The sequence below is a fragment of the Suricata suricatta genome, chromosome 16, assembly GCF_006229205.1.
Source record: "Suricata suricatta isolate VVHF042 chromosome 16, meerkat_22Aug2017_6uvM2_HiC, whole genome shotgun sequence".
In the NCBI taxonomy this organism is placed as follows: Eukaryota; Metazoa; Chordata; class Mammalia; order Carnivora; family Herpestidae; genus Suricata; species Suricata suricatta.
In genome coordinates, this window is record NC_043715.1 from 17,049,233 (window position 1) to 17,067,364 (window position 18,132).

Genomic DNA, 18,132 nt, shown 5'->3' on the forward strand with positions numbered 1-18,132 from the left:
AGTGAGAAGCTAGTCAGGACCAGGTGACCCAGGACCACTGAGGAGTGTAACCAGCTCTCAGGGTGGGCCTGCCCTGGGACTCACACATATAGCACTACCTTGTCTTCTGCAGACTTCAGGAGGCCAGTGCTGACGGTGCTGTCCGGGGTCAGGTGGTATTCCATCCACAGGACGGCCCCATGGCTCCTCCCAGGCCTGGGGGTGAGGGAGTGGGGATGTTGGGCCACACAGAAACAGCCACACAAGAGATGGGCAGGCACAGCCATGGCTCCTCACTGCTTTCCAGAAACCTCTGATCTTTCCTTGCTGCCCAATCAGGAGGCTGCGAACACTCCACCTGACTAAAAGCCACTTGGTAAAATGCTGAGCAAGAACCACAATCCAGAGCCCGACCTGTTCCCGGCAACCTGGCCAAGCACTTAGGAGGAACCATGGGACAGGGGTTTTTCCCCAGGGAAGCAGCAGCTCCTCCCCAGGAAGGGAGCTGACGCTGGATGGCCCGACTGTGCCTCACAATGAGTAGCCCTTACCAATTCCTAACCTGCTTTAATTCCCAGCAGGGTTAGGAAAATGGCCCAATGGGTAACCATAGCAACAAAATCACTTTTCTCTCTAGCTGTGATCCATCATGACCCTTAGCTCAAAGGGAGCTGCAGATGTGGGGGGATGTGCAAAGCCCACTCTTGTTCTCCCTCTCCACCTGTACACACCCAGAGGCTGTGGGGACTCACTATACACTCAAGACGACTTTGGACCAGCAAGGCCAAGGCCCAGAAAAGGAAGCCATCCCACCCATCAGCTACATGAAAGTAGCTGAAGTAAGTGCTTCACCCGGGCAGTAACTAGACAGAAAGCAGGGCCCACCACTTGCTGCACCCTGGAACCTGTTCTTACCTCCTCAGCTCAATGGAGCCCTCAGCACGCACTAGGTGTGGGGGTACTGGCTGCCGAAAATCAAAGGTCAGGATCTGCTGGGGCTCGGACAGACAGCGGCATGGGTACTCCCACAGTGGGTGAGGTTCAGCCTCCTTGCTCTCCCTGAAGTCCAAGGCACGCTGAGAAGGGAAGGGGAGGTGGCAGTGTGCAGAGACAGACAGAGCCAGTGGCCTAGGGGATAAGGAGCTCATGTCTACTGTCCTCGGTCTACGTGAGTGGTCCTTCACCTCCTTGGCCCAGATCCCTCGGGGGAACTGCCACAGTCAGATGCGGCAGTGGGTTCTCACAGAAAGACCACATGTACCTGGATTAAACCAGCTGCCATGCACAAGTATCTTTTCAGCATGTTACTTCACCTGAGTCTCATTTTCTCTCTTTTTAAAATGCGATGACACTGCCTGTCTCATGAGCTACTCTAAGGACCAAATGTCAACACTGGTAAAAACATCTGGCACTTGGACACTTGCCCATTGAGTGACCTTTACTGAGCACTACAGCTGTCAGATCACTCCTACATGAGGCTCCCAGTCTAGAGGGAGGCAAGGCATCACAGTGCCTAGGGACACCAGCGTCCGGGTGAGAATGGGGGTGGGCAGGAAAATCGACCCACAGGTGATCTCTGAGCTGCTGCCTGAAGGTCACACAAGAGTTGGTGCAAAGAAGAATGTACAAAGCCAAGGATTGAGAGAGTGCAGGGCACAGCCCAAGTGGCAGGGGAGATGGCTGGGGTAACATATGGGGCCAGACTCAGGATCAATAGGTTCACCTGTACTGTGTAAAGGAAGGCCAAGTGGGAGGGGTAGGAAGCTGCGCACATGGGCATAGGGGGTGGGACACTACAGGGAGGAACTGTGCCCCACCTACCTGAATCATGTCATCCATGATGTGCACGTCAAAGCCTTCGCAGTCACCACAGGGACTCCGGATCCGCCACAGGTCCTGTGAGGAAGGCACAGCCCTTGTTGACACCGAGTTAGGGGTGGATGTCACAGGTTCTGTAGGACATCACACAGCCACCCAGAAACATGAAAGCATGGTGACAAGTGCAAGAAGGATCAGTGAGGTCAGGCTGGGGGAAGAGGGGACAGCGGCCCCAAACGTGAGGCACCCCTTGCTGTTCCCACATACTTGGAAGAGACCCCATGGTTGAAAGGGCTCAGAGATACCAAGGATCCAGGAAGATCACTGAAATCCGCAGTGTCACATGACCAAGTCCTACAGGTAACAATCAACCAGAGCCACCGGGATGGGGTTTCTTTGGGAAGAAATCTGTAAACCAGTTCCTGAGGCTCTGTGCCTATAAACAGAGTGTAAGGACGTTGGGAGAGAGGGGACCAGAAGTGCACCCAGGCTAGCCAATTTTGTGTCCCATTTCCTGGATATATGCCTGGGAATGAGCGTCATTCCCACATTCCCTCCTGGGCCATGAAAGCTAGAGCTCCTATGCAAATCTCACCATGTAAATAAACAACACAGAAGAAATGCCCAGAAAATCCGTGATGGAGCCACTAAACTACCAATGGGTAAAGCCGTTCTTATCAAAGAAACATCAAATGAGGTTCATTCTACTTCTCAGGTTGAAAGCATTTCAAAATCCTTTTAAGAAATGCCTTTCCCAAAACGACTTTGTGACTGGTTCTGCTTTGATGAGAAAATTAAAATGAAGCTTTTCAATTTTTTCTTGCATAAAGAAGCTGACTTTCCATCTCAAAATGCTTTTAACAACTGGAGCGTCAGCTCTTAATAAGAACAGAGTGAGCTGCACAGCATGTCTTCTGGAACTCTTCATTTATTTATTTTTTTAAATTATTCTGATAAGGGATAATTGTAAAATGACAACACACAGCCAATTCCATTTCACATGCCAAATTACCGCATTTGTGCAAAGGCACATTCAGCCCTGCAGTGTGCTGATACAGAAAAGCAGAGACCCATATCATCAAGACTCACACTGCTCTACCTGCACCCAAAGTCTTTGCAAGAAAACAAGGACCCCACCCCCAGCCCCTTCTGGAAAAACTTCTGGGGGGCCTACCCTGAACTCCACAACCACAGCGTGCAGCGAGGCAGTCTGGGGCATCACCACAGCACCAGGCCCCAGATGCTGGTCCACGGCAGTCCGCACATACCAGAAGTACAGGTTGTGCCAGGGCAGCAGGCTGGTAGTGAAGAACGGTTCACCCAGGAGGAGGGAGATCTGGCAATTAGAGTGAGAAGGAGGGCCAAGATGTCAGAATGATTCAGCTAAAGAGTGAAGGACAGGTCACAAGGTTCACGGAAAACATGGAAATAAAAGGGCATTCATTCCCTCACTCAGTCAACCAACAAGCATGCCAGGTCTGCACCTGCCCTGTAGACACAAAGACGAGAAGCAGACACGAGCCTTACCTCAGAAGTGCAGAGTAGAAGACGGAACAGACAGGACTGGGCCTATCTTTGTACAGTGTGGTTTGACAGAGGTGAGGAAGGGACATGTGGAGGGACCCCAGGGCTGGGCCAAAAGAGATGGGCATCAAGGAAAGGGCCAGTGTAGATGACATCTTCCTGAATGGCATCCTGTGGGTAGATCCCCACTCAAAGCTTATCATGACAAACTGTTAGCAGTGCTCCTCTAGCAGTCTTCCTCACTAGGTGCACTAGGTGCACTTCTGAGCACCACAGAAGTGGGGACATGGCAGCATAGTATCCCCAGCACTTTGCAAAGTGCCGGGCCCAGAGCAGATGGTCAGAATGTTTGCTGAGTAAATGAACAAATGTATGAATAGGAAAAGCAAAGTACTGGGGATTCTAGCAGAGGGATGCCAGGGTAAAAGTGTGGGTGTGAGAACAAGGCCCATCAAGAGCCTGTCACATGAGCACGTAGGGTAGGATGGTAAAGAGTGAGGCCAGAGAGGTGGAAAGGAGCCAGGTTGCCCAAAGGCAGCTAACGACAGGTCAAGGAGGATGGATTCCTTCCTAATGGTAAGAGGGGCTCTCGAAAAGCTTTAATCAGGGGTTCAAAATGAGAAGGAATATTTTAGAAAGAGCCCTCTGATGACAGTGAAGCATATGGAGACACCACCCACAGGGACTTGGGTTGAGTGCTGCAGTGGTCCAGGCAGGGAGCAGGGAGGGTACAGAAGGAAGGACTGGGAGACACAACAGATGCAGAGGACACAGGGCACCCAGGGCTGGGGCCATTCTGAGATGCCATCTGGGTGACCAACTGAGGTAAAGGAGATGGAGAAGGAAAGACCAAAGACAGAAAAGAGCTGGTCCTGCCCTGCAACATCAGAACAAGGCAAGAATGCCTGCTCTCACCCCTTCTAGTCACCATTCTAGTCACCGAGAGTCTAGCCAATGGACCATTATCAGTGTCTTATAGAAGTGGAGTAACTCTTTCAACATTTACTTCTGAGAGACAGAGAGCAAGCTGGGGAGGGGCAGAGAGAGATGGAGACACAGAATCCACAGCAGGCTCCAGGTTCCTAGCTATCAGCACAGAGCCCAAGCGGGGCTTGAACTCACAAACCATGAGATCGTGACCTCAGCCGAAGTCAGACACTTGACTGACTCAGTCACCCAGGCTCCCCAGAACTGGAATAACTTTTTAATCCTCATCTATGTGGGGAAAAAAGTGCAACTTGTACTGAGTGTTCATGGCAGCATCATTCATAGCAACCAAAAAGCAGAAACAACCCAAGTGTCCACTACTGATTATTCAAATAAACAAGATGTGGCCTATCCATGAAATGAAATGTTATTTACAGTGAAAAGAAATGTAGTAGTTATTTATGCTACAACGTGGATAAACCTTAAAAGAAGCCAGTCACAAACGGACCACACATATCTCATGATTCCATTTTTATTTTATGTCCAGTTGGCAAATTCGTAAACAAAAAGTAGACTGTTGGTTCCCTGGAGGCTGGGAGGCCTGGGAGCAGATGGGAAGTTGACTGCTAATGGGCATGGGTTTCATTTTAGGTGACAGAAATGTTCTAAAATTGACTGTGGTGATGATTGTATAACTTTATGAATATACTAAATCATGGAGTTTCACACTTTAAGTGGGTGAACTGTATGGTATGTGAACTATATATCAAAAAAACTCTTCTTTAAAAAAGGCATAGGGAAAAAACGGGCAAAAGAAGAGTGATTTCAGCAAGCTAGACATAGAGCAACGAACGGGCACAGGAAAGGGTTTCAACATCAGTGGTTACTAGGCAAATACAAATGAAAACTATGAGATATTACTACACACCCACCAAAATGAATGTAATTAAAAAAGACAGACAATACCAAGTGTTGGTAAAGACACAGAGAAACTGGAACCTTCGTATGTAATGGGGCTGTAAAATGGTATGGCTGCTCTGGACAGTTTAGCAGTATCTTAAAAGGTTCAACAAAAATACAACATAACCCAGCAATTCTAAGCCTAGGCATCTGAAAGAACTGAAAAATCTCACAAAGACATATATCAATGCTCACAGCAGTATTATTCTAACAGCCAAAAAGGTTAACTGTCTGATTCTGTTTAGGTCATGATCTCACAGTTTGGGAGTCTGAGCCCCACTTCAAGCTTTGTGGTATCAGTGCAGAGCCCGCTTTGGATCCTTTGTCTCTCTCTCTCCGCCTCTCCCCTGCTCACACTCCCTCTCTCTCTCTCAAAAATAAACAAACATTAAAAAAAAAGAAGAAACAATCCAAGTATCCACCAACAGATAAATGGATAAACAAAATGTGATTTGGCATATTATTCAGGATTATAAAGGAATAAAATACTGGCATGTTCTACAACACAGATGAACTTCAAAGGTGTGACTAGTGAAAGAAGCCCAACACTAAAATCCATATATTGTTCTATTCTATTTATATGAAATGCCCAGAAAAGACAAAATTGATACAAAGAAACCAGATCAGTGCTTGCCTGAGGCTAGGGGCTGGGTGACAGAAATGCTCTAAAACTAGAATGTGTGATCTCTAAAACTCTATTAAAAATCATTGTACACTTGAAATGCGTTAATTTTCTGGTATGTCAATTACATCTCAGTAACGCTGTTAAAAAGTTGGTGAAGAAAGATGATGAATTCCAGCTTGAAGGGCCTGCAGGATGTGCAAGGAAAGCTGTCCGGTTGGCACCTGGACACGAGAGATTTGCAGGCCCAGCTTTGGTGGCCAAAGATTCCCTTGCGGGAAAGGATGCGATCATCCAGAGAGAAGACACAGAAGGAGTGGAGAAAACAGACATGGAGAAATCAGAACATTGCTATGGATGGATGAATTGAAGAAAGAGAAACCCACGAAAAGCTCAGGAAGAGCAGCTAGAAAAATAAGAGAAAAACCTGGAAAAAGCAGTCTCTTACGGACCTAAAAAGAAATGTGCTAAGAAGGGAGAGGCCCCTGGGTCATGAGGGCCCAGGGGCCAGTGAGAGGAAAAGTAGGAGAAGGCTGTGTTTACACCTCAGTTACTAAGGGGTGGGAGTCGTTTCAGAGGCACATGGGAGGTGGCTGGGGGTGTTGTGAGAAGACCAACAACCGTGGGGGACAGAAGATCAACTGCGGAGGTGGCAGGAAGTAAGCAGACAGTGAAAGGTGAACCAAAATAACGGCAGTGAACGGGAGCTGGAGTGCGGTGAAGGGGGAAGGCAGAGGGGCCACAACAGGCAGCTACTCATCCCAACAGGGCCATTCTGTCCTCACTCAGAAGGAAAAGAGATCGGACAGAGCTCAGAGCAGCGCATGTATTTGCAGACCAGGCATGTCTGCAATGCCTTGCAACCTCCCCACAGCGGCTGAGTTAGGTCTGGGACCCACTGTGGGGCCCAGAGAAGAGAAGGGGGACTCAGGTCGTCTCGGTGCTGCGCTGTCCATGCAGATGCAGAGCCCTTGCCACTCACCTTTTTACCCTCCAAGTCTGCAGATGTTAACAATTCAGGCCGTTTCTCTATTATATTAATTTTATCCTCCAAGTGGTTAGTCTTGAAAATCTTAAGAGAAAAAAAACCTGAAAGTATTGTTTCTGTCCAGAAAAAACATCTCAAAATTGTTTTGTATGTTTGCAGTTTTCTGGCCAAACTGTTCTAAGCACCATTTTTATCTGCTTTGTGAAAATCCTCTCCTCCAGGGGCATCCTGTGCACCAAGCAAGATGTTGTAACAGCAAAAGAAATTTCTCTTGTAGACATACCAGCAGGACTAACAATAGGCTTAGAGTTTATCGGTAGTTTCCTCCAGAGAGGAAATCAAAACCAATCGCTGACCAAGCAAAGAAGTACCATCATGGAACCAATCAGGCCAGCTTGTGAGTGTGACTCCCTGGGCACGGGGTCCCAAAAACAAATCATAAATTCAGTTGTATCACTGCAAAGATTTTAGTTTAGTTTTATGTGAAGTGAGAAGAAAAGCCATAAAAAACAGAGTCTAAGTGTTTGCTGCTACAGCGACAGCCCCGGAAGACTCCCACGCCAGCTCTCTTACTGCTGACGCAGCATCAGAGCAATCAATCCAGACTCAGGAAGCCAGGGCCTGGCCCTGCCTCCCCACCCCGTTAGTTTAGTAACAGTAATAACTTACTTTTCTCATCAGTCTCTGAGAAGCTGCTGAGCTCTCTACTGTAAATACCTAAAGAGAATATGATGCTATTAGTTAGAGATTCACTTGACAAAGAAATTAAAGATTAGGGGGTGCCTGGGCAGCTCATTTGGTTAAGTGTCTGACTCTTGATTTCAGCCTGGGTCATGATCTCGTGGTTGTGAGTTCGAGCCCTGCATCGGGGTCTGAGCTGAGTACAGAGCCTGCTAGGGATTTTCTGTCTCCCTCTCTCTCTGCCCTTCCCCCACTTGTTCGTGTTCTCTCTCCCTCCCTCCCTCTCTCCCTCTCTGTGATCTTATGGTTTGTGAATTCAAGCCCCCATCAGGCTCTCTGCTGTCAGTACAGAGCCCACTTTGGATCCTCTGCCCCACCTCTCCCCTTCTTTGTCTCTCTTTCCCTCTAAAAAAAAAAAAGTTAAAAACCAACAAGATAATTCCAAGGCAGAAGGAACCACCTAACCAAGTCTACCTGTGCTCACTACTGGCTGAGACAGCACTCACTTTCTGCACTGACCCTAGCAAGGTGCGCCGAGACACTGGAGCTGCAGCTATGTGGGAATAGCGCAGCCTGACTCCTGCCTGTACACAGAGGCGATAAACCCCAAAGCCCCCACACATATGTCTGCTGCAACTGCCAAGACATGTAGTCACAGAACTGTGTACCCAGATCACGTAATACTCAAACTCAAAAGCTGCCCGCAGGAAGCTGGCAGAATGGTGTCCCGTACCTGCTCTGCCCCAAGGTGATGGGCCAGCAAGGAGAGCAGACTGCCGTCACTGACACACAGGCAGACACTGTCTGGCTTCAGCACCTGCAGGAAAATAACAACCTCAACACATGTTTTCTTACAGTATGTCAAGAAATTCCTGTTGGTAAAATGACAAAAAACATTTCCCTTCTCTTAGCCCCACTAACTCACTCTGTGATCATTCAATCTGATTCTACCCCCTCAAGCCCCACAGCCGTGCTTGCCTTGTAGGCAGTAAGCAGCCCCCACCCTCCAAATGCACCCACCTCACCCACCTCTCCCTACCCAGACCTCACTGTCAAGAGAGACTCTCCTCATGCTGTCCTAGAAGGCCCAGCTGAAGACCTGCCCCACTTGCTGGAATCCATCCTCCAGTTTATGACAAGTCTCTTCCCTCTCTGGTCACAGCACAGATAGCTGTGGGCCTTTGAGTGACTTGCCAAAGGCAGGAATTCCTTTAGAGGTCAGATCCCTTTGAGAGAAACTTTTGACGGCTGGGATCTTCCTCCTGCAAAAATGCACGCATGTGCATGTGTGCACACATATTTCTGCAAACAACCCCAAGAGGTCCAAATGACACTCCTCCAAACCCTCTGCATAGTCCTGGGCTGAGACTCCTGCTACATGCAGCAGGGAGCAAAGGTTTCAGGCAGGAGAGTTACATAATCAGACTTACATTTTAGAAAATTTTAGAAAGAAGGCAGCAGATGAAAGGAAGAATGAGATGGCTGAATCCATGGGGATTATCCATAGGAACTGCTAGTGACCACAAAGGCAGAGTGCACAGAGGGGCAAAGGCAGGCTCCGAGGCAGAGGTTCTCACAGGACAGCAGAGAACAAGGCCTCAGAAAGTCTGGTAACATGCTCCCAGGCTACTATCTGAGTGCCCACCCCAAAACCACCCAAAATCCAAGTAGCACAGAAGTCAAAACCAGCAAACTATAAGCACGCAATGGCCTGAGGCCCATGCGACAAACGCCTTCTTGGCTATAACCACCCAAGGGGCCGGACACTTACTGTCCTCAGGGCCTGGATGTATTGATCAGTTCTGTCCTGATCATTGATCTCTCCAAACCGAGGCCGGTTCCAGAGCAGGTGAGCTTGGCAGTCACACACGGGACGTGCTGGATGCACTCTCCCATTCTTTCCAGGGCTAGGCCAGGAAATAAACAGACACACATGATGAGGATAACCTCCTAGACACCGGCAAGCATGAAGGCATGGCACAGGGACCTGCCCCAGTAAAATAAGAAAAGCCATGGTGGGCACGCCACATCTGCTATAGGACATGAGTCTAGGTACTGGCTTTCAAGTGGGCATCGGAGGTTGAAGGGTCTCCCAATTCAAGACTTCTCTTCCATGTCACTCCCAAATAAGGGCCCTAAAACCAGGGCAGTCTGAGTACATGCCAATTGGCACTAACACATCTAGTCACAAACTCTTGCTCTTATTTTATTCTGTTCAGACGCAAGCATGCCCACTTGTGCTTCTACACGTTTTATAAGCCGAACTTACATTAAGTGCACAGCGTCACGGGCCCAGTGCTCCCCCCACCACAAGAACTGGGGCATACCTGGTCCTCTGGAGGCTGTACCACACACAGTAGTCATCATGGTGTGCTACCAGGTGGAGGCTTGAGCCCTGGACAACAGGCTCTTCTTGCGGCAGGAAGTACACACACTGCATCCAGTGGTCCCGCCACTGAAACAGGGAACAGAGATATCAGCTGTCCCCAAGTTGCAAAAAGAGCAATGTTTCTAATCCAGGAGCCAAAATCTAAGCCAAAAATCAGCTTGTAGGGAGACCATGCTGTAGACTACAGATAACTACTCTTGCCAAAGAGTTAAAGAAGATTCTCAAGTCCGAGAGAGAGGTTAATGTCCTGAAGGCTTGCTGGTTTTAAGGATACAGCCCAGGAAGGCAGTCTTCAAGAGGGGTTCAGGAGAGAGGACTCTAACCTGTGCCCTGTGGGTGTGTATGTGTACACACGCATGCCTCCACCTCACATTTGTGCACATGCACAAAGAAGGGAGGCAGAGACTGGAGCGGGGAGAGAAAGCAAACATGGCAAATGTAAACAACTGTTAAATTTAAGTAAAGGGCATCTCAATGTTTATTTTCATTTCTTCTGTGGATTTAGAGTTTTTCAAAATAAAATGTTGGGGCAACAGTACAGAAAGGTTTTGTTCTGTTTATTCTTTTGAATTAAACAGTTTTTAAAGACCTGGAATACTCTAAATTGTGAAATGTGGTTTATGATGATCCAGAGTCAACTTAATAAGCTGTGTTGATCCTTTCGGACACTACAAACCCCGCATACAGGATACTATGCTAAGAAAATCCAAACAAAAAAGGAAAAAAAGCTATATTCTCATGAACACCCTTATTAGAGATTTATACTAGCAAAAACTGGAACGGACCCAAATGTCTGGCAGCTCAGAAATGGATCTACAAATCCTTATTCAGAATATTCACAGACACTGAAAATGGAACTATGAAGACTAGTGCAGCATGAAAACAGAAGTCAATACTGACAAAATCCGTGCATATGGAAAGAGATCAAAGGGAGTTCTTTGCAGTGACGGGACCCCGGGTGACTTTGGATTCATTTTTGTTTTACACAGAGGTTTATTATTCTCATAATCTTTAAGCCTCTTTTTTAAAAAGAAAGAACTGTCCTAAAAAGTAGACGCCTGGCTCAACTCTGATGAGACAAGCCTGTACTCATTCTCTGTCATCAGGAACTAAGAAAAACTTAGCCCCTGGGAGACTCCAAGGTCACTGCTGGGCACAGATGCAAATGAAGCTGACACCAGCCCTACTTCTCAGGAAGCATTCAGCCCTACCCAGACTTGAATTTAACTAAAAGTCAGGTGAATGACCTCCCCGTGTATCTAAGATGTCTATTTGAAGATAAAAGCTAGAAAATGACAATGTAACTAGACACACTGTAGACTAACAAAGAGGAAAAAACAGATTCTCCAAAACCTGTTGTTCATTCCTTACTATGCAAATTGACCCAAAGACAAAAGAAGCGTTCCCCAACCCCCCCAGGGCTCCCACAATGCTCCCTGATCAACATCTCGTCCTTCTCACTCACCAGCCTCCCAGGTTCTCACGCTAAAGGTCTGCAGACATGGGGTGCCTGGGTGGCTCAATAGGTAAGTGTCCGACTTCAGCTCAGGTCATAATCTCACAGTCTGTGGGTTCGAGCCCAGCATCAGGCTCTGTGCTGACAGTCCAGAGCCTGGAGCCTGCTCTGGATTCTGTGTCTTTCTCTCTGCCGCTACCCTGCTCATGCTCTTTCTCTCAAAAATAAAAAAATAAACATTAAAAAAAATATTAAAGGTCTGCTGACAGAACTCACTGACACAAAGGTGAGACGGAGTGAATATACTTCAGACCAAGAGCAGTTTAGTGAAGTCAAGAGAAAAATCCATTAGCAAGCAGCTCTTCAAATTTCTAACAGTCCATAAGCCGCCACTGGTAAAGAAGGACACAAACTGGTACAAAACACTGGTAAAGGAAGGACACAAAGTCAGGAGACCAGGTGACAAGCAGCTCAGAGTCAATCTCAATTCTGTGGGAGAATTCTGACCCACAGCCTCCTCCCACCCCCAAATAGACGCTAAGCCTGCAGAGGACCAGGATATGCAGAAGGAGGCTCATACACACTGCCTGGAGTCACACATGCCCTGGGCCAGACAACTGGAAGGCAGAAGGGAGAAGGGGGACTTCGAAGGCCTTGGGAGGGGGTGGGGCACTGCAATCCTGCAGCAGTCATGACCCTTTGGCTGAAGCAGTAACTCAGAGAGCAGGGGAGCAGCTAAGGTCATCCTTGGAAGTCAAACTATGTACACACAGAACCAGCAGGTGAACAAGTAAGATAAATCCAGTGCCCAGCAAGTGATAACAGAGAGGATGGTGCCCCAGGGCCTCCCAGCAGAAAAGGAAGGTTTGATTCCTTGGCTCTGAAACACCTTTCCCACTTTTTTTCCCTTTGAGTGTGTGTACAAGGAGTGGACAACAAGTGCACTTGAGAGAAAATTCAAAGATTTAAAAGGGCAGTGGAGTAAAAAGTTTCCTTTTCACCCCTAACCTCTAGCCCCCTTCTCAGAAGCAACAATTTTTTACCAATTTATGTGAGTTCTTCCAAATATATTCTTAAACACACCTACCACACGTATACACTCACAAACACATACATCTTATTTCTAATGATACCAACGTTGCCATTGCACACATTGTTCACCTCTATTTGTTTCACTTAATGATCATCCTAGAGATTGTTCTCCATCAGTGCTAAGAGAGCTGCCTCTCTCAGTACTGGTAGGGATGCAGTCCCCTACTTCTGGGTTGTTCCAGTCTTTTCTATTAAAGCAGGGCTGTTTTGAGTATCCTGGCACACACGTCATAATACACATACGCCCATCTATCCAAGCGCCTAAACATGTGGACATGGCGTCCAGCCCATGGTGACAGATTAGGCCTCCTGTGCTCCATGGAAGCTCTGATACTCACTGGCTTGCTTCCCCCTAGCATGGCACCAAATTTTCTTAACTTTATTCAGGTGGAAAATCACCTCCCTGCAGTTTACATGTGCACTGCTCTTAGGAGGCTGAACAGCTTTTCACATGTTAAACAGTACTCTGCATTTCCTTTTCTGTAGTTCAGGTCCTCCGCCCACTTTCTATTGAGCTAGAAAAGGTAGGTTTTTTTTGTTTTTTTTTTTTTTTAGAAAAGCCAGATTTTAAAGCAGAAAATAAATCTGTAGACAGATGGTAGTCCTCCATTCCAAGCTGATCTGAGGTCCCCTGGGGTTACTCGGGGGCAAGGGGTGCTAGGGATGCTAGCTGAGAGGTGCTGTGCTAGGACTTGGGAGAGCCAGCACACCTCGGCTTCCCCGAGGGCCCCCATCTGCTGGTGCCTGAATTGGGCAGAGAGATCTATTTTATACCTTGATAGGTAGCCTCGCCTCTTTGGGATTTTTTTTGTTTAACTCTTCTCTGACACTGATTCTGACACAGTCCTTTCTGTCTCTAAATTCTTGTGAATCTAAGGTTCAACATACTACTTTCCCACAACCAGAAGTGGACCAGTTTCCTGATTTACACACAAATGTGCTCAGTTACTGCCTCTTACCTGGAGCTCCTCTGGGTCTGAGTGTGCCCAGAAGGGGGCCATGCTGCACTTGATCTTCCCCTCAGGGTCCATTTCAATGTCCCACCAGGAGAGTACCACCTGAGCGCTGCCAGATGCCAGAGGTTCAAACTGCCGGCTGTGGCATGCTGCTGAGCTACTCACTTGCTTGCTAAAGTCCACACTGTGGAAGAAGATGCAAGAACTTTAGCATATTTTAAGCCCACACAATCTGTTTTTAAGCTTTTATGGTGAAATCACCAGCAATGAGACTTGTTTGCAATGGACTCCTGCATTCAGAAGCAGGCGACTTCAGCTAGGTTTCTTTCTCACTCATAAGGAACTTCTAACGACCCCAATTCCACCAAATATCTTAAAGCACCGTCAGCTGGGCTGGCTCCTTGGTACCTGAACATAGGCAGCACATCACTGAGGATAGTGAAGTCAGCAGACGACACCTGGTTCAGTTGAATGTCACAGACGGAGGGTGCACCCGGGCACCTCTCCAGGTCCGAGGGGGGCACGATGACCTGCTCTCCACAGCTGGTATGCACTCGGACGGGAAAGAGCTTATTCCATGACCACATCCTCCTGGACTCCACCAGCTGCGCATACACAGTTGCTCTGTGAGGCACTGCCTCACACTTTTCCTAAGTTTATGTAAAAAAAAAAAAAAAAAAAAAAAAAACCTCAGTATAAACCTCAGTATATTATTAGAAAATAAACCCACAGTAACTCTCATTGATCAAAAGAGGTTTGTTCCGGGCGTGCCTGAGTGGCTCAGGCTCAGTCAGTTGAGCAGGAGACTCTTGATTTCAGCTCAGGTCATAATCGCAGGATCTTGGAATCAGACCCGTGTGGGGCTACACACTGAGCATGGAGTGTGCTTAGGATTTTCTTTCTCTCTCTCCCTGCAGCTTGCTCTTCTCCCCTGCTTGCACTCTGTCTCTCTCAAGAAAAAAAGAGAGAGGCGAGAGAGAGACATACAGAGAGAGAGAGAAAGAGAAAGGGAGAGAGGGAGGTTTGTTCCTTGATATCAGGTCAGTTTAGCAGCATCTAACACCTTACCACTATCAGAACCGTGAACTATTTTTGGCCTAATGTCCTTGGGAAAGGAAAAGAAGGAACCAGATTTCAAAAAGAATACATGTTATGCCTAAAATGATTTATGTCAGATAAGTTCCTAGCTACATGACACTTTTAAATACTTCAAAAATAACCCTTAATTGTTATCATGCTGATTAACTCCCACACCAACTTTGAAGAAAAGAGCCCAAGTCTTCCTGCGAAGCAGTGATTCTAGCGCTGGGCTCAAAGCTTCTGTTAGGTATAGTTCTCACCCAAATGCCAGAACCTTCTTATTGCACAGCCCAATGGACAAGTGTCCACCACCAGATGACCTAACCTCCTGGTCTCACTGGGCACTGCCAATTACTCCCCTTATTTGGTTTTGGCTGTTTCCCTCCTACCTCATTTTTTCATCCGAGAGCCTCCATGCACGAGGCACCAGGGGCCCAGCTATGAAGAAGACACAGCTGCTACTGCAGGGAAATGACAGGCACAGGATTCTCGACCTCAGTACTAGTGACCTCTTGGGCCAGATTACCCTTCGCTGCAGGGGCTGTTTTATGCATCATACCATGTTGACCAACATCCTTGGCCTCTATCCACAAGGATGCCAACAGCATCCCCATCTCAGTTGTGCCACCAAAAATGTCTCCAAGCATGAACCTGATGAGAAGTACTGTTCTCCTCCGTCTCCTTCAGAAGGCTGAGCTTCCCCTGTTCATCCTTCAGAGAGAACTCCAGACCTGGTCTGGCCCACCTTTCTCTCCCTTCACATATTCTCCCCTGAGGGAACTCAGTCCGTCCACCTTCATTTACTAAATACCACATATCCCAAGGCCTTCTGGTCCACTCCATTTGGCCGACCTTCGATAGCTCAAACTCTGTCTAAACCAAACAATCACCTTCACCTCTCCCCCTCCTTCCCAGGTTTGGTCCTCCTCCCATCCTCCCATTCAGGAGGGAACACCACCATCCAATCCAGTCACCCATGGCCCAAATCCTGGCATCATCCTCAACACCTCCACATCTAAGTAACTACCTTAACCACTTTGCTCCTCCCCAAGTGTACCTCTTCAGGCCCATTTCCCTGGTCTCAGGTGAGGCCCACCTCCATCTCAGGGCTTGGATGACCCCAACCACCTTCTAATCAGTCTTCCTACCTCTGATCTTACACCCCAACTGCTCTCCATCTGCCTGCCTGCATGAATCCAATGTCAATCCCCTCCTGTGGTACCACACTACCTTCTGGAGCACACTGGCCCAACTCAGTGTAGCCCTGCCTCTCACACTACCCATAACGCCAACACTCGCACTGTACCAGCTCTTCTTCACATCTTTGTGCATGGTGACCTCCTCTCTTGGAAATACCCACATCTACCAGGCCAGCACTTGATTACTCTCCAAGACAGACTCAGCTCAAGTTTCATCGTCCTTGATGCTCCCCATCTTCCCCTACCAGAGTGGACAGGATCTCATCCCACTGACCATCTGAGCGTAACCCCAACTGTACTGTGAAAACCTGCTCACCTGCCTGCCTGTCTGGGAGTATACCTTCCTATTCCTTGTCCTCAGAAAGGAGCCCAACAAAATGAAGGCACTTGGTAAATTTGCCTTCTCAGATCAATCACTGGGTCATTCACCGCCACACAGACTATCTGTCAGACATGCCAGCATTCTAGTTCCGTGACTCTCAACAAGGCAGGAAGAGGGACAAGGCAATGGAAGCCTTTGTGTAGAGCCATAACTCTTTCAAGCTCGGAAAGAGGGTGGACAGATGGGGACAGTGATTAGAACAGACAATGGAGGGACACCTGGGTGGTCTGTCACGTAAGTGTCTGATTTTTGATTTTGGCTCAGGTCATGGTCTCATAGTTTGTGGGATGGAGCAGTGCACCAGGCTCTGTGCTGACAGCATGTAGCCTGTTTGGGATCCTCTCTTTCTTCTCTCTCTGTTCCTTCCCCCACTTGCTCACTCTCTCTCAAAATAAATGAACATAAAAAAAGATAAACACACACAAAAAAACCCAGGCAATGGATACCTGGCTGCAAGGTCAACTGAAAAGGAAACTGCAGATGACTATCTGCGCACCTCATAATTATTAGATGAATTAGAGAAAGACCAATTGGGTAACACCAACATAATTCTAACATCTTTATTTTCTGTTTCAGGGATTCATCTAGTTGATGGGTTTTGTTTTGTTTTGTTTTAGCGGATGGTTTAATGTGGAGAAACAAATAATTACTACTAAAATTACTAGAAAAAGATTTCACATTTTGAAGACAATGAGACACCTCACACAGTGTGGGGATCTGTAGAACAATCACCAACACATGCTGACTTGTGTGAGTAAGGTAGACTATGGCCCTGATTGTCCTAGAAGGAGCCACATTCTTCACTCTGCAAACACCAAGAATCTCCAAAGAGGGCCCCAGACTGGGACAGTTGCAGGCTCATCTGGATGGTGCCCACAGGACAGGTGGCAGGAAAAGAAGCAGACACTCATACCTCCCCAGCTGGCTTTTGCCTCTGGGGAAATAATGCCCATAAAAAAAAAAAAAAAGGAGGACCAATATCTCTGAGATAACAATTTCAGCATGCCTCTCCTTCCCCCTAAACTGTCAACAATTATCACCACCCAAATTCTTTTGGCAGGAATGGCTTGCCATTCAAGGCCTTCCACCCTCTCTCCCACAAGCTCACAAGTCTACTCAAGTGTGGTATTCTCACAGACCTACCATGTAGGTCCTCCACCTAGGATACTTCTCCCTCTCCTCAATGCTTTTCCAAACTCCACCCTCTCTACACATGCCCTCATCTCCTGATCCCGGACCCCACCCACCAGTCCTAAAACAAAAGTTAGTGGTTCTTCCGTCGGCCTCTCCATCTGGCCCATCCAGTCCTCACTGTCACTGACCAGTGTGGATCTTAAAAACAAGAAGGAAGTCTTATATTCCTTCCTGGATGCTAAAACATCTTATACACAGGTGATATTCGAAGAATGTTTCCTGAATTGAATTGAATTTAAAGACAGTTTCTTGTCTTTTGACTCTAGCCTACGAAGATCTGATAAAGATCCAGAAGTCCTAATTAAGGAGAACCAGAGTCTGGCAGGAACCAAGGGTCCCCTAAGGCGTAGAGAGAAGTACTGAGGGCTCAGGCTGTGCAGAGCATGCTGTATCAATGAGACTGTGTGAGCCGGCTGAGATCACAGCAGTATGCTGGAGGCAGGCCCTCGGTTCCTACCTGCACGAGATGCCTGTGTGCATGTTCATAGGAAGGCAGCGCTCCCTCTCCAATCAGTTCCGTATCAAACAACTCCGTGATCAGAATATTGGCACGGCATGGCATGTCACCATCTAAGAGACACAAGGAAAGAGCCAGAAGCAAGCAGCTGATGAGAAAAAATATTTACGACAAATAGGTAAAAGATAAAAGGTTAACAAACACATCACTACATTGAAAGCACGAACATATACTGAAGAATCTGGTAGTGTCATGCAACTAACTTCCCGATGGCTCACCAAAAAGCCCATTTCGATATACATATACACATCCAAATACCAGCAATTTATAGGTCTTGCTTAAAAGAATATAGATGTCCACTCTACCACTCTTTGAATTTTTCTGTATGTTTAATATTGCAAGGGACTTGCAGAACTGATAAGAAAGTT

At 47.4% G+C, this 18,132-nt stretch overlaps 1 protein-coding gene across 3 annotated transcripts in view; it reads right to left on the reverse strand.

Moving 5' to 3' along the window:
* The window catches only part of PRMT7 (protein arginine methyltransferase 7), a 43,603-nt gene that overhangs the window by 297 nt on the left and 25,174 nt on the right, over window positions 1-18,132 (reverse strand). The window contains exons 6-17 of one of the 3 annotated variants that reach the window (XM_029926469.1): window positions 17,705-17,817; window positions 13,801-14,042; window positions 13,396-13,576; window positions 9,827-9,954; window positions 9,271-9,406; window positions 8,233-8,316; window positions 7,488-7,535; window positions 6,813-6,902; window positions 2,972-3,133; window positions 1,801-1,875; window positions 895-1,055; window positions 99-195 (exon numbers count right to left, since the gene is read on the reverse strand). In XM_029926469.1, coding sequence (XP_029782329.1) covers window positions 99-195; window positions 895-1,055; window positions 1,801-1,875; window positions 2,972-3,133; window positions 6,813-6,902; window positions 7,488-7,535; window positions 8,233-8,316; window positions 9,271-9,406; window positions 9,827-9,954; window positions 13,396-13,576; window positions 13,801-14,042; window positions 17,705-17,817 — 1,517 coding nt within the window. The remainder of the gene's footprint in view (window positions 1-98; window positions 196-894; window positions 1,056-1,800; window positions 1,876-2,971; window positions 3,134-6,812; window positions 6,903-7,487; window positions 7,536-8,232; window positions 8,317-9,270; window positions 9,407-9,826; window positions 9,955-13,395; window positions 13,577-13,800; window positions 14,043-17,704; window positions 17,818-18,132) is intronic. The other 2 variants (XM_029926470.1, XM_029926471.1) reach the window with 2 other exon arrangements.